Genomic DNA, 14,116 nt, shown 5'->3' on the forward strand with positions numbered 1-14,116 from the left:
TTTCATGTTTAAAAGTGTCTTTATTTGAATATAAAAGGAGCCAACTTTTCAAACACAAGTGAGGAATTTGATGATGAAGCTCAAACCAGAGTGAAGACAGCTGGCTGCTGATCTCAGCTTTTAGAAATGGCCAAGGAATGTTTCCTTTTCATGATTTACTCCTGTCAAAACAGCAACCTCAACCCAAATGCAGTTGGGTATCACAACACAAATCAGCAAAAAGAAAATAAGTCAGAGGTTACAATTTCAGATATCTTTGAGATGACTTTACTGTTTCACAAAGAGTGCAGAGCAAAAGGCAAAAACAAATATACTGAAAGTATCTGACAACCTGAAAAATTCCAGCTAACTGAATCTTACAGAGTTTCCCATTTCAAATACCAGCACTAATGTACAAGATGCACTACTCTAAATGAAATTCCATTCAGTAATGTCCCTTTTTGTTTCAATGGTTATGCAGATAAAACTATACACCAAGATTCTAACAGGGCTTTGATGTGTAAGCATGTTTGTCTGCAGGAGAATATGGGGCAGACAACCTCTGGAATTTAATTGTCCCACCGGCTCCTCTTCTTTCTGGGGGGTGGCTCTGGCACAGCAAAGCCATCATTCTCAGTAGAAGTGGTCCGACTGCTGCTTCTACTGTCTCCATTCCTGCTCTCGCTGCTATTCCCACTCCCACCACCATTCCCAGTTTCATCAGCACGCCCAGTCTCCCCACTGCTCCGGATTAGGCCACTGTTTCTGGCCTCACCATGCCAGTTGTCACTGCGACCCTCTGCATGCCTATTGCTGTGCCGACTATCACTTCGCCGATCGCCATGTCGGTCACTGCGGTCAACGTATCTCTCGCCACTACGCTCACTGTGCCTGTCACTACTCCGTTCACCATGCCTGCCGTCACTACCCCGATCACTGTACTTACTGACAGAATGACGACTACTAGAATCGCTGTGGCGACTGCTGCTGTCACCGTGGCGACCAAAACTGTCCCCGTGGCGACCAAAACTGTCCCCGTGGCGACCCAAGCTATCACTATGACGACCAAAGCCATCCCCATGCCGACCACTAACTTCAGAACGACTAGGGCTATTATCAATTGGGCGATTGATTTTGACCTCGGCCGATCGATTGTTGTTGTCTTTGTTCCGCCCAGTAGCTCCACTGTTGCTGTTGAGGACTGAGGGTTGGTTGGTGACCTGATTGCCCACAGGACATGTAGGGATGATGCTGAGACTCCCAGCACTTGTCCAGTTGCTAGTACCAGCAGCAGAGCCTGTGATCTTTGGAGCACTTCCAGTAGCTGCAACAAAGTGTGACTTGTATTGTGACTGGTGGAATAAAACAAACAGTGTTAGTGTTCGGTGGTTCACATTTCTAAGCATCAGCCTTGATACTGTAGGTACTGAATGTATAACAACAATTTTGGGTGCTGTTTCACATGACTAAATGTTAATTACAATGAATAATATCAGTATATTGGAAGGATGTTGTGGTTTTTGCACTGAAGGACAGCATTATTTAGATGGCCTTGGAACAATTCAATACATGGTTGATACTCTGTTATTTCAAGGAAGCTGCCAAACTGATTCAAATTGCTGCTGCTTGATCACATTCATAACAATCCCTCAATTGTAATTTTTGTGGCTTTGGGAGAAGCTAAACTGAGAACAAGTTGAGAGGCAGCTAAACCCATTAACCCAAAACTAGAGTTTCATCAAAGGAGCTGTACCTGGAATGCTGCTTTCATGGCTGACATTCGATCCCCCATTGCACCAGTGGATGGCTTATATGCTTCATAATTAGACAGCACATTGTTCGTTGATCTGTCCTGGGAGAGACAACCCACCACCAATTTCATTATTATGCCTCAGGCAAAAGATTAACAATCAGCACAAAGGCAATATCTGCAGACGAAAGTCATGCAACAGAAGTTCACAAGATTCAGCAGTGCCATTACCCCTTATACCAATTGGATATCATTGTAGGTCAGAAGACATAATACACTGAAGATGAGGGTTCTTTGGTCCACTGTGCCAGCTTAATAAGATCTTTTACCTCTTTATCACTTTTCTGTATTTACTCCATCCCCCTTAATATCCATATTTATCAATTTCTTTTTTTTAAAAACAAAACCACTTAATGCTGCTTAACAGGATGGTCATTACTGCTGTTCAACTTGATTACATGCTACAGCAGATCTTCTCACAATAACTGGATTCCACAGATTTATGAAGGCTGGATTCACCAACACATTGACCTTCAATGTGATAATGATTCAACAGTGGATCACCCCTAACAAGATTCAACAGCAACATATCCATTGCAACAAAAATTTAAAATGTTTTATTTTATATAGTGTGATTATCAAAGCTTCTCTAATGTGAATGGAGTAGTTCATTTTTATCAGAATACAATGGTAATGTCATTTTCAAGACAAGTTATTTTTCAGATTTGTACACTGCAAAGAATGAACAGACCTACAAAGCAAATGATTTACTGGGGTACACCACTTTCAATTGGAAATATTTACTGATGTTGATAATCCCAAACCGCCATTTACTCACTGAATTATCCGAGCCAAGTCCTGGACGCTCTCTGTAGCCTAATCCTCCTCCTCCAATATTCATTCTTTTCCCTTTCCCAGCTTTGTAACGGGACTTTCGGAACCATGGGTTCTGACAAAAGAAGTTAGTCAACGCATAGTTAAATTTTCATAGTAAGAACAGTATTAAACTAGAGTTAATATGCGGTTTACAGGGATTTCTACCACAGGATACTACAGAGCAGTTTGAATATGTTGCTGCTTTCATCTCCGGTTACATGGAATCTGAAATCAGTAATAAAACCAAAAATACTGAAATATACAGCAAGCCCATCAACATCAGAAAAGTTTTTTTTTTTAATTTATTCCTTTTTCCCCGAATCCTGGTTTCACTGGCTACCACTTAACACAAATCCCTAACTGCTTTATGAGTGTGTAGTTTGCATCAGTGGGATGTGTTGTTACCTATAGGTCAGTACGAGGAAGGACAGCAGATTTCCTCTGCTGAAGGGCATTGATAAACTTAGTGGGTTCAAAAGAGCTTTTAGAGAGTTTGGTGCAGGTCACTTGTTACCTTCACTGCACAAGGTAAAATGGTTTGGTAAGTTGAATTAACACACATAGCAACAGTCAGTAGCATCTGCAAGTAAACATTAATGATTTGTTCTATTTTCTTAGCTTTCATTGACTTTTATTCTGATGTTCAGATGATAACTTTTGAAGGATTGGTACTTTTGCACTTGGCAAACTGTTTAAAATTTAGACTTTGTGATTTCTATCTTCAGGAAATTAACCTAAAAGGTTTATAGTGAGGACAAAGGATCAATTATCAGTCCCCTGTAACCTAGCTGAAGCTACTACTGAAGTTAAACAATTCAGCGAAGAAAGTTTCAGCTAGAGTGCCCACTAAAGGTTAATGCCATGCAATTTTTGCTGGAAAGTAAATGTTTAGACCTTTTAGGAGAAAAAAATGGTCAATTGACATTCAGTGTTTAAAATCTTAAATAAAGATTGTCTTTTGGGTAAGGTTGTAGATGTTCAGCTAACAGTATAACCTGACAGGACTGAGCACCTTCAGGATAGAAATAAGGAGAGGACAGCTAACAAACATTCAAAGATTGAAACACAGAGATGAAAATCAGATCCGATTACAATGTTTTATTTATTGGATGCATCAAGAGGTATAAAACATAGTAAGCAGTGTACAGGACAACCATGATAGGAGTCTGCAAGTTCCTTGTCCAAAGATTACTGCCAAACAAGAGAAAAGCTGTCAAATCATTGTATACTGTATCACCGCAGCTAAGATAATAAAAAGAACAAAAATGTTTTGTTTTCTAACAGACCAGGGAAATTGCGTGGTTTGTACATTGAATGATATTTAAAACAGATTAAATGAGACTTGCAAGACCTAATCTAAGGTAATCACACATGGGCATTGAATGGAACAGGTTGATGGGTTACACAGCCTTTGAATTTTGTTATGAGAAATCTTGAAAGTCGAGTTAATCAAGCATAAACATCTATAATTGCTTTCAGATGTAGTCAAGTTTGCCTCTCATATATACCTGCATTGCCAGGTCCAACAGTTCTTTGGAAACATACTGATTGGCTCCTTCCAAATTGCGAACAAGATCTCCAGCAAAATTGCTGTCTTTATTGGTCATTAATGTATATGCCATTCCTTTCTCTCCTGGAAAGGGAAAATCAGAACAAACCATGAAAAAGCTAACAATGCTGATAAAGGGGCAAGGAATCTTAGGAAGGATATGTAGTTTTGCTCAGATATGTAAATTAGAGGTTCTTAGGACTTCCAAAGTCATTTTCAGTTAATCATGTACAATAAAATTAAACAAATAAAGTATTCCATCTGTGCAAAACCCCATAGAAACAGTAAGCCACAAGTTAATATATTTTTATTGCAGAATAAATAGCCGGAAATAACATGAATAGGACTTAAAAAGAGGCTTTGTAATCTTTAACTTGGCTTAGAACCATTAGCTTTGGCTCAATGTTTTTTTAAAGGTTGTGTTGACTTTATAGCACTCCCTTGGTACACACCTACTTATCACCTTAGATGACATGATAAGGTTTTGAATGGAACATTCAATACTATACTTTACATTTATCTCATTGCTATCTACTACAGTTGTCATCCACGTTCAGTAGTAGTATTTTCACTCTATACAGAGGTATGAGAGCTTTTAAGTCTCATACCCAAGGGTTCTGCAGAAAATTTACAGACAACCCTAACTAGAATGCGCAGAAATTATTCCATAACTCAAGAGCAGTTTAAGTAGGATCATGTTTCAGCTAGTTTATTAATCAAATTTGCAAAACTAATTAGATGCCATACTAAAAGAAAAGGAGCAAATCAAAACCTGCAGAAATCAGAGCAATGATATCAAATTGATAGAGATTATTGCTAATTAGCAGACAAAGCAGAATGACAAAATCGTATTGTTAAAAGGGAGTATATACAAAAATGTAATGAATTAAGTTAACCATTGACTGTTCCTTTATAACATGCATAAGTATTACCATGTGGAGCTTTTGCTAGATATTTTGTAGGTCAGCGAAATTAACACCCCTTACCTGCTCGGCCAGTTCGTCCAATTCTGTGAGTGTGTGTATCAATATCACGAGCCACATCGTAGTTAATCACGGTCTTAATGGATGGAATATCCAAACCACGAGCTGTAATAAAATCAACAAAGCTATTATTGCAAAGTCCACTTCTCAGTGGCCACTTTATTAGGTACACCTGCTTGTTAATGCAAATATCTAATCAGCCAATCATGTGGCAGCAGCTCATTGCATAAAAGCATACTGACATGGTCAAGAGGTTCAGCTGTTGTTCAGGCCAAACATCAAAATGGGGAAGAAATGTGATCTAAGTGACTTTTCCCATGGAATGACTGCTGGTGCCAGATGGGGTGGCTTGAAACTGCTGAGCTCCTGGGATTTTCATGCACAACAGTCTCTTGAGTTTACAGAGAACGGTGCGATAAACAAATCCAGTGAGCAGCAGTTCTGTGGGCGAAAATGCCATGTTAATGTGAGAGGTCAGAGGAGAATAGCCAGACTGGTTCAAGCTGACAGGAAGGCAACAATAATAACAGTGGTGTGCAAAAGAGCACCTCTGAATGCACATTGAACCTTGAAGTGGATGGGCTACAGCACCAGAAATCCATCAACAGACACTCAATGGCCACTTTATTAGGTACAGGAGGATAACTAATAAAGTGGCCACTGAGTGTATATGAACAATTGAAGATGAAACTTACATTTTAACGGACACTATGCTTGTGCACTGGACAATTTAAAGATCTTAGCCTTCTTCTAAAAAGAGGTGGCACATCTCAATACAGCAGTTATGACTCTGATCACCAAATTGCCAAATCAGCTCAATTTCATGGCCTGCCAATTTTTCTTCTCAATTTCTGAAGGCATTAATTCATTCTAGGATTAAGTTTTGCAAGCAATTGACTCTCAGCTCACTGCAAAGTTTCTGCAGTTACCTCTCTACTTAACCTTACTGTCACCTTCACTTTTGATGCTCTAGTTCCTAGAATCAGCCCTAGATCAGCTAGCAATACTACTAACCAAACATGGACAATTGCTACACCTCCTCCCACATCACCATTCAGGAACTTAAACAACCCTTCTAGGTGAGGTAACACTTAACCTGTGAGTTTGCCAGGGTCACCCTCAACATTGGTGAGACCCAACACAGACTAAGGAACTACTTTGTTGAGCATCTTCACTCTGTACACTGCAAAAAGCAGGATCGCCCGGTGGCTACCCATTTGAATTTAACTTCCCATTCCCATTCTAACATGCCTGTCCATGTCCTCCTCTACTGCCACTATGAGGCCAAAATCAGGTTGGAGGAGCAACACCTCATATTATGTCTAGGTAGTCTCCAACCTGATGGCATGGACATTAATTTCCCTAACTTCCAGTAATTACTACCCACTCCCCCTTATTTGTTTTTCCAATCTGCATTATTTTCCCCCTCTCACCCCTCCCAATTATCTCCCTCTCATTACCCCTCAATTTCCTGCTTATTTACGTTCTCATTTAAATTCTTCTTAAATATTAATGCCATATCCTCATCCACCACCTGTCCTGCGAATCTCTTAAAAATCACTGCCCACTAGTATGAGGCACTTCCACCTTGAGGAAAAAGACTTGACTATTTATCCTATGTGTATGGGCCTCTCAGGATTTTAAATATTTCTATCAGTTGGCCGCTCATCCTCCAACACCACAGAGAAAATAGTCCAAATTTGTCCAACCGTTACTTATAGCCAATATTCTCTTATCCAGGCAACGTCTTGTTGACAAACACAATAAAATCTGCAGATGCTAGAAATCCAAAGCAACACACACAAAATGCTAAAAGGACTCAGCAGGTCAGGAAGCATCTATAGAAAAGAGTATACAGTCAACGTTTTGGGCCGAGACCCTTCTTCAGGGCTCCTGTTGAATCACTTCAGCCTTCCTGCCTGTTCTCTGAAGTCTTCACATCCGTTCTAATAGCGTAATGAACAACACAGAATACTCCTAACGCAGCCTAACCAAATTCTTATACAGCTACAACATGACTTTTATACTCAATGCCCTCACTAATGAAGGCAAGCATACCACATACCTTCTTTACCATCCTTTCTACATGTGTTGCCACTTTCAAGAAGCTATGGACTTGCACCCCAAGGTCCATTTGTACATCAACGCTCTTAAGGGTCCTGCCATTTACTGTCTACTTTCCTCTTATAGTTGACCTCCAAAGGCAACACCTCACAATCGTCCAGATTAAACTCCATCTACCCTTTCTCTGCCCATAATTCCAACTGATCTATATCCTGCTGTATCCATTGACAACCTTCACTTCCATAACTCCACCAATATTTGTGTCATCTGCAAACGTTCTAATCAATCTACCTACATTTTCATCCATATCATATATATCACAAACCACAGAAATCCAGCAATGCTCCTTGTAGAACAGGGCTGCTCATAGACCTCCAGCTGGAGAAGTACACTTCCACCACTACCCGCTGTCTTCCTTGACCCAGCCAATTTTGAATATAATCTACTAAGTTACTGTAAATATTTCTTAATGTCTTGGAACATTCTATCGCGAGTGAACTTGTTAAATACTTTATTAGAGTCCACGTATATAACATTAACTGTTCTATTCTTAATTATCTTCAGCATCTCCTTAAAAATATCAAGTTGTAAGATACCTTTTTACAGTTTGTACAGTTGAAAGGCCTAGACAGAGTAGATGTGGAAAGGATGTTTCCCATGGTGGGAGAGTCCAGGACAAGAGGGCACAGCCCCTGGATAGAGGGGTGCCCTTTCAAAACAGAGATGTGGAGAAATTTCTTTAGCCAAAGGGTGGTGAATTTGTAGAATTTTGTTGCCACATGCAGCTGTAGAGGCCAGGTCGTTGGGTGTATTTAAGACAGAGATTGATAGGTTCTTGATTGGACAAGGCATCAAAGATTATAGGGAGAAAACCAGGAACTGGGGTTGAGGAGGAGACAGAAAAAAGGATCAGCCATGATTGAATGGTGGAGCAGACTCGATGGGCCAGATGGCCTAATTCTGCTCCTGTGTCTTATGGTCAGATACTCTGCACAAACCCATGCTGACCATATGTATATAAGCATATGTAAGTTTATACTTTTCCAGAGGTGACTGGATCCTATCCCCAAGACATGAAAAAATTTGCAGATGCTGGAAATCCAAAGCAACACACATAAAATGCTGGAGGGACATAGCCGGCCAGGAAACATCTATGGAAAAGAGTATACAGTCGACGTTTCAGACCAAGACCCGTCATTAGGATACTATCCCTAAGAATCTTTTCAATAATTTCCCCACCACTAATATAAGGCTTACTACCTACCTATGATTTCCTGGTCTGTGTCTATTGCCCTTCTTAAATAAAGGAACAACTATGGCTATTCTCCATTCCTCTGGGTTCTTGATGTTGGCTATAGAAGATACAAAGCTTTGTCAAGGCACCAGCAACATTGGTTTTCTGCATTATTACTATCAACAAGCTAGGAAAATTATCACTGACAAGAACTTAACTGGACCAGCAAGATAAAATGTTGTGGCTACAAGAACAGGTCAAAGGTTGGGCATCCTGCAGCAAATTACTTGCCTCCTGACACTGCAAAAGCTTTCTACCAAACACAGGGCACAGCCAGAAACATGATAAAATACCCTCCGCATGCCTGGAGCATACAGCCCTATCAATATATAACCATATAACAATTACAGCACAGAAACAGGCCATCTCAGCCCTTCTAGTCCGTGCCGAACGCTTACTCTCACCTAGTCCCACTGGCCCGCATTCAGCCCATAACCCTCCATTCCTTTCCTGTCCATATACCTATCCAATTTTACTTTAAATGACAATACCGAACCTGCCTCTACCACTTCTGCTGGAAGCTCGTTCCACACAGCTACCACTCTCTGAGTAAAGAAATTCCCCCTCGTGTTACCCTTAAACTTTTGCCCCCTAACTCTCAACTCATGTCCTCTTGTCTGAAATTCCCCTACTCTCAATGGAAAAAGCCTATCCACGTCAACTCTATCTATCCCCCTCATTATTTTAAATACCTCTATCAAGTCCCCCCTCAATCTTCTACGCTCCAAAGAATAAAGACCTAACTTGTTCAACCTTTCCCTGTAACTTAGGTGCTGAAACCCAGGTAAGATTCTAGTAAATCTTCTCTGTACTCTCTCTATTTTGTTGGCATCTTTCCTATAATTCGGTGACCAGAACTGTACACAATAGTCCAAATTCGGCCTTACCAATGCCTTGTACAATTTTAACATTACATCCCAACTCCTATACTCAATGCTCTGATTTATAAAGGCCAGCATACCAAAAGCTTTCTTCACCACCCTATCCACATGAGATTCCACCTTCAGGGAACTATGCACCATTATTCCTAGATCACTCTGTTCTACTGCATTCTTCAATGTCCTACCATTTACTATTTGGATTATTCCTACCAAAATGTAACACCTCACACTTATCAGCATTAAACTCTATCTGCCATCGTTCAGCCCACTCTTCTAACTGGCCTAAATCTCTCTGCAAGCTTTGAAAACCTACTTCATTATCCATAATGCCACCTACCTTAGTATCATCTGCATACTTACTAATCCAATTTACCACCCCATCATCCAGATCATTAATATATATGACAAACAACATTGGACCCAGTACAGATCCCTGAGGCACACCACTAGTCACCAGCCTCCAACCTGACAAACAGTTATCCACCACTACTCTCTGGCATCTCCCATCCAGCCACTGTTGAATTCATTTTACTACTTCAATATTAATACCTAACGATTGAACCTTCCTAACTAACCTTCCGTGCGGAACCTTGTCAAAGGCCTTACTGAAGTCCATATAGACTACATCCACTACCTTACCCTCGTCAACTTTCCTCGTAACCTCTTCAAAATATTCAATAAGATTTGTCAAACATGACCTTCCACGCACAAATCCATGTTGACTGTTCCTAATCAGACCCTGTCTATCCAGATGATTATATATACCATCTCTAAGAATACTTTCCATTAAATTACCCACCACTGACGTCAAACTGACAGGCCTATAATTGCTAGGTTTACTCTTAGAACCCTTTTTAAACAATGGAACCACATGAGCAATACGCCAATCCTCCGACACCACCCCCGTTTCTAATGACATTTGAAATATTTCTGTCAGAGCCCTTGCTATTTCTACACTAACTTCTCTCAAGGTCCTAGGGAATATCCTGTCAGGACCTGGAGGCTTATCCACTTTTATATTCTTTAAAAGCGTCAGTACTTCCGCTTCTTTAATCATCATAGTTTCCATAACTTCCCTACTTGTTTCCCTTACCTTACACAATTCAATATCCTTCTCCTTAGTGAATACCAAAGAAAAGAAATTGTTCAAAATCTCCCCCATCTCTTTCGGCTCCACACATAGCTGTCCACTCTGATTCTCTAAGGGACCAATTTTATCCCTCACTATCCTTTTGCTATTAATATAACTGTAGAAACCCTTCGGATTTATTTTCACCTTACTTGCCAAAGCAACCTCGTATCTTCTTTTAGCTTTTCTAATTTCTTTCTTAAGATTCTTTTTACATTCTTTATATTCCTCGAGCACCTCATTTACTCCATGCTGCCTATATTTATTGTAGATATCTCTCTTTTTCCTAACCAAATTTCCAATATCCCTTGAAAACCATGGCTCTCTCAAACTTTTAACCTTTCCTTTCAACCTAACAGGAACATAAAGATTCTGTACCCTCAAAATTTCACCTTTAAACCTCCATTTCTCTATTACATCCTTCCCATAAGACAAATTGTCCCAATCCACTCCTTCTAAATCCTTTCGCATCTCCTCAAAGTTAGCCTGGGTCCAGTCCTATCCTTCTCCATAATTATATTGAAACTAATGGCATTGTGATCACTGGACCCTAAGTGCTCCCCAACACATACCTCCGTCACCTGACCTATTTCATTCCCTAACAGAAGATCCAACACTGCCCCTTCTCTAGTTGGTAACTCTATGTATTGCTGCAAAAAACTATCCTGCACACATTTTACAAACTGCAAACCATCCATCCCTTTTACAGTATGGGCTTCCCAGTCTATGTGTGGAAAATTAAAATCTCCCACAATCACAACCCTGTGCTTACTACAAATATCTGCTATCTCCTTGCAAATTTGCTCCTCCAATTCTCAATCCCCATTAGGTGGTCTATAATACACCCCTATAAGTGTTACTACACCTTTCCCATTCCTCAATTCCATCCAAATAGCCTCCCTAGACAAGCCCTCTAATCTATCCTGCCAGAGCACCACTGTAATATTTTCTCTGACAAGCAACGCAACACCTCCCCCTCTTGTCCCTCCGATTCTATCACACCTGAAGCAACGAAATCCAGGAATATTTAGTTGCCAATTACACTCCTCCTGCAACCATGTTTCACTAATAGCTACAACTTCATATTTCCAGATATTAATCCATGCTCTAAGCTCATCCACCTTTCTTACAATGCTCCTAGCATTAAAATAAATGCATTTAAGAAATTCTCCACCTCTTCCTCTCTATCTCTAAAAGTACAAAGAACTTTACTGTCTTCTTTTTCTTCCTTCTCCCATACATCTGTTTCTACACTCTGGTTCCCCTCCCCCCTCGTATCTAGTTTAAATCCACTGGAGCCTCTCTAGCAAACCTACCTGCAAGAATATTTGTCCCCCTCCAGTTCAGATGTAAACCGTCCTGCCGGAACAGGTCCCACCTTCCCTGGACAACTGCCCAATTATCTATAAATCTGAAGCCCTCCCTCCTGCACCATGTCTTCAACCACGTGTTGAACTGCACTATCTTACTATTTCTAAACCCACCTGCACGTGGCACTGGTAGCAATCCTGAGATTGCTATCCTGGAGGTCCTGTCCTTTAACTTGGCACCTAGCTCCCTAAACTCACCTTTCAGGACCTCCTCACTCTTCCTACCCATGTCATTGGTCCCTACATGGACCATGACATCTGGCTGCTCACCCTCCCTCTTGAGAATACAGAGAACTCAATCCGAGATATTGCGGACCCTGGAACCAGGGAGGCAACAGACCATCTGGGATTCTCGATTTCTTCCACAGAACCTCCTATCTGTCCCCCTAACTATCGAATCCCCTATCACTATTGCTCTCCTCTTTTCCCTCCTTCCCTTCTGAGCTGAGGGTCCAGTCTCAGTGCCAGAGACGCAACCACTACAACTTGTCCCTGGTAGGTCGTCCCCACCAACAGTATCCAAAATGGTATACTTACTGTTGATGGGAACGGCCACAGGGGTGCTCTGCTCTTCCTGTCTATTCCCCTTCCCTCTCCTGACAGCCACCCAACTACCTGTCTCCTGACTCCTAGGGGTGACTATCTCCCTGAAAACTCCTGTCTATTTCTGCCTCTGCCTCCCGAATGATCCGCAGTTCATCCAGCTCCAGTTCCCTAACACGGTTTATCAGGAGCTGCAGCTGGATGCACCTTTTGCAGGTGTAGTCATCAGGGACAGCTGTGCTCACCCTGACTTCCCACATACTGCAAACGGAGCACTCGACTGCCCTAACTGCTGCCTCCATTACCTACTCCTAAATTAACTAGATTAATTAAAGGAGCTTACCCGGCCTTACCTCACCTGGAGTGAAGCTCGTACTCAGCCTCTGCTCGCTGTTTAAATTCCTCCGCTGATCTCAGAGGCCGACTTTCACGAGCTTGCGCAGTCGTGCCCCGTTCAACCTCGCCTCTGCCTGTTCTCGCCGAAGCCTGATTGAGCCAAAGCCGTCCCACTCCACCTCCAGTTCACTCTGACGATGGCCGCTGTATATGGCAGTCTTTTTTTTAAACCTTTGGCGCGCGACATCACGCGCCTGCGCAGTCTAGCCTCTTTGCCCCGATCAGTTAAAACAAAAGCTTCTTTCCGAGCTTCTTTTACCTCTTCCTTCTCCGCCTCTTGCTGCGATTTAAATAACCGTTGAAAATTCCCTCTCCTTTTTAAACCTTTGGCGCGCTACATCACGCGCCTGTGCAATCTAGCCTCTTTGCCCCGAAGTTAAAAAAACCAGCTTCTCTCCGAGCTTCTTTTACCTCTTCCTTCGATTTAAATATCATGCAAGAAAATTAGCTCAGTTGATTCACATCCCATTCATAACCCTACACATTCGCTCCTTCCAGAATTCTATGGCTGCCATTGTTTTCTTAGGTTACTCTGATTGCACCTCCTAAACCTGCAACTACACCATGGTTCCTTTTCTTGTCTTAGCTCACCCTCTAGGTATCGTATCATTCTGGACGCTTGAGATTTGGCAGTTACACCTTTTTTTCTAAATCTCTTTCTTGAACATCTCCAACTGCCTGACTGATTTACCTTCAAGTAGCTATTTCCAGTTCACTTATTCCTACATTACTTCAGTCCAGTAAAATTGTGTTTTCCCAATTATTGTCATTTCCAAAAACGACACCAATTCAAACTGAATTATGATATTACAAACTTCCTCTCCTACTGACACAGTCCTTCCACCTCCCCAGCTTCAATGGTTGGACTTGCTACATAATGACTAAAAATACTCCTAAAGGCAACTGACTAAGCCTGTATACCCTCTATAATTCTAACACTGGCTGCATATTACACTATAATGAATTCCTCAACATTATTGTTTGAACTATTTTACAGTTGTCAGAAATTTACTTATAAATTTGCTCTATTCCCCTCAGACTCTTTGGTGGTTCATTGTACACTTCAAAGTGATTACCCTGCTTTTTGTTCTTCAGACAAATCATTTTCCATCCTTCTGCCATCTGTCCTTCCCACAGCAGCATTTATCTTTACCCAATACTGTTATTCCCATTCCTCTTTTATCCCCACGTCTAACTCACCCAAAGTTCCTGTAACTGAGACCCTAACCCACCAAATTTGCCCTGCTTTCATCTACATTCTGTAATAGCTAACACTGTAATTTTACAAGACATCAGTGTCTT

At 41.2% G+C, this 14,116-nt stretch overlaps 1 protein-coding gene across 2 annotated transcripts in view; it reads right to left on the bottom strand.

The window, feature by feature from the left end:
• The window catches only part of ddx42 (DEAD (Asp-Glu-Ala-Asp) box helicase 42), a 70,279-nt gene continuing 56,163 nt past the window's right edge, over nucleotides 1-14,116 (bottom strand). For both annotated transcript variants that reach the window (XM_073070792.1, XM_073070793.1), the window contains 5 exons: nucleotides 5,141-5,242; nucleotides 4,114-4,238; nucleotides 2,568-2,678; nucleotides 1,733-1,831; nucleotides 1-1,331 (listed from right to left, as the gene is read on the bottom strand). In XM_073070792.1, coding sequence (XP_072926893.1) covers nucleotides 549-1,331; nucleotides 1,733-1,831; nucleotides 2,568-2,678; nucleotides 4,114-4,238; nucleotides 5,141-5,242 — 1,220 coding nt within the window. In that variant the 3' untranslated portion in view covers nucleotides 1-548. The remainder of the gene's footprint in view (nucleotides 1,332-1,732; nucleotides 1,832-2,567; nucleotides 2,679-4,113; nucleotides 4,239-5,140; nucleotides 5,243-14,116) is intronic.

The sequence above is a fragment of the Hemitrygon akajei genome, chromosome 18 (assembly GCF_048418815.1).
Source record: "Hemitrygon akajei chromosome 18, sHemAka1.3, whole genome shotgun sequence".
In the NCBI taxonomy this organism is placed as follows: Eukaryota; Metazoa; Chordata; class Chondrichthyes; order Myliobatiformes; family Dasyatidae; genus Hemitrygon; species Hemitrygon akajei.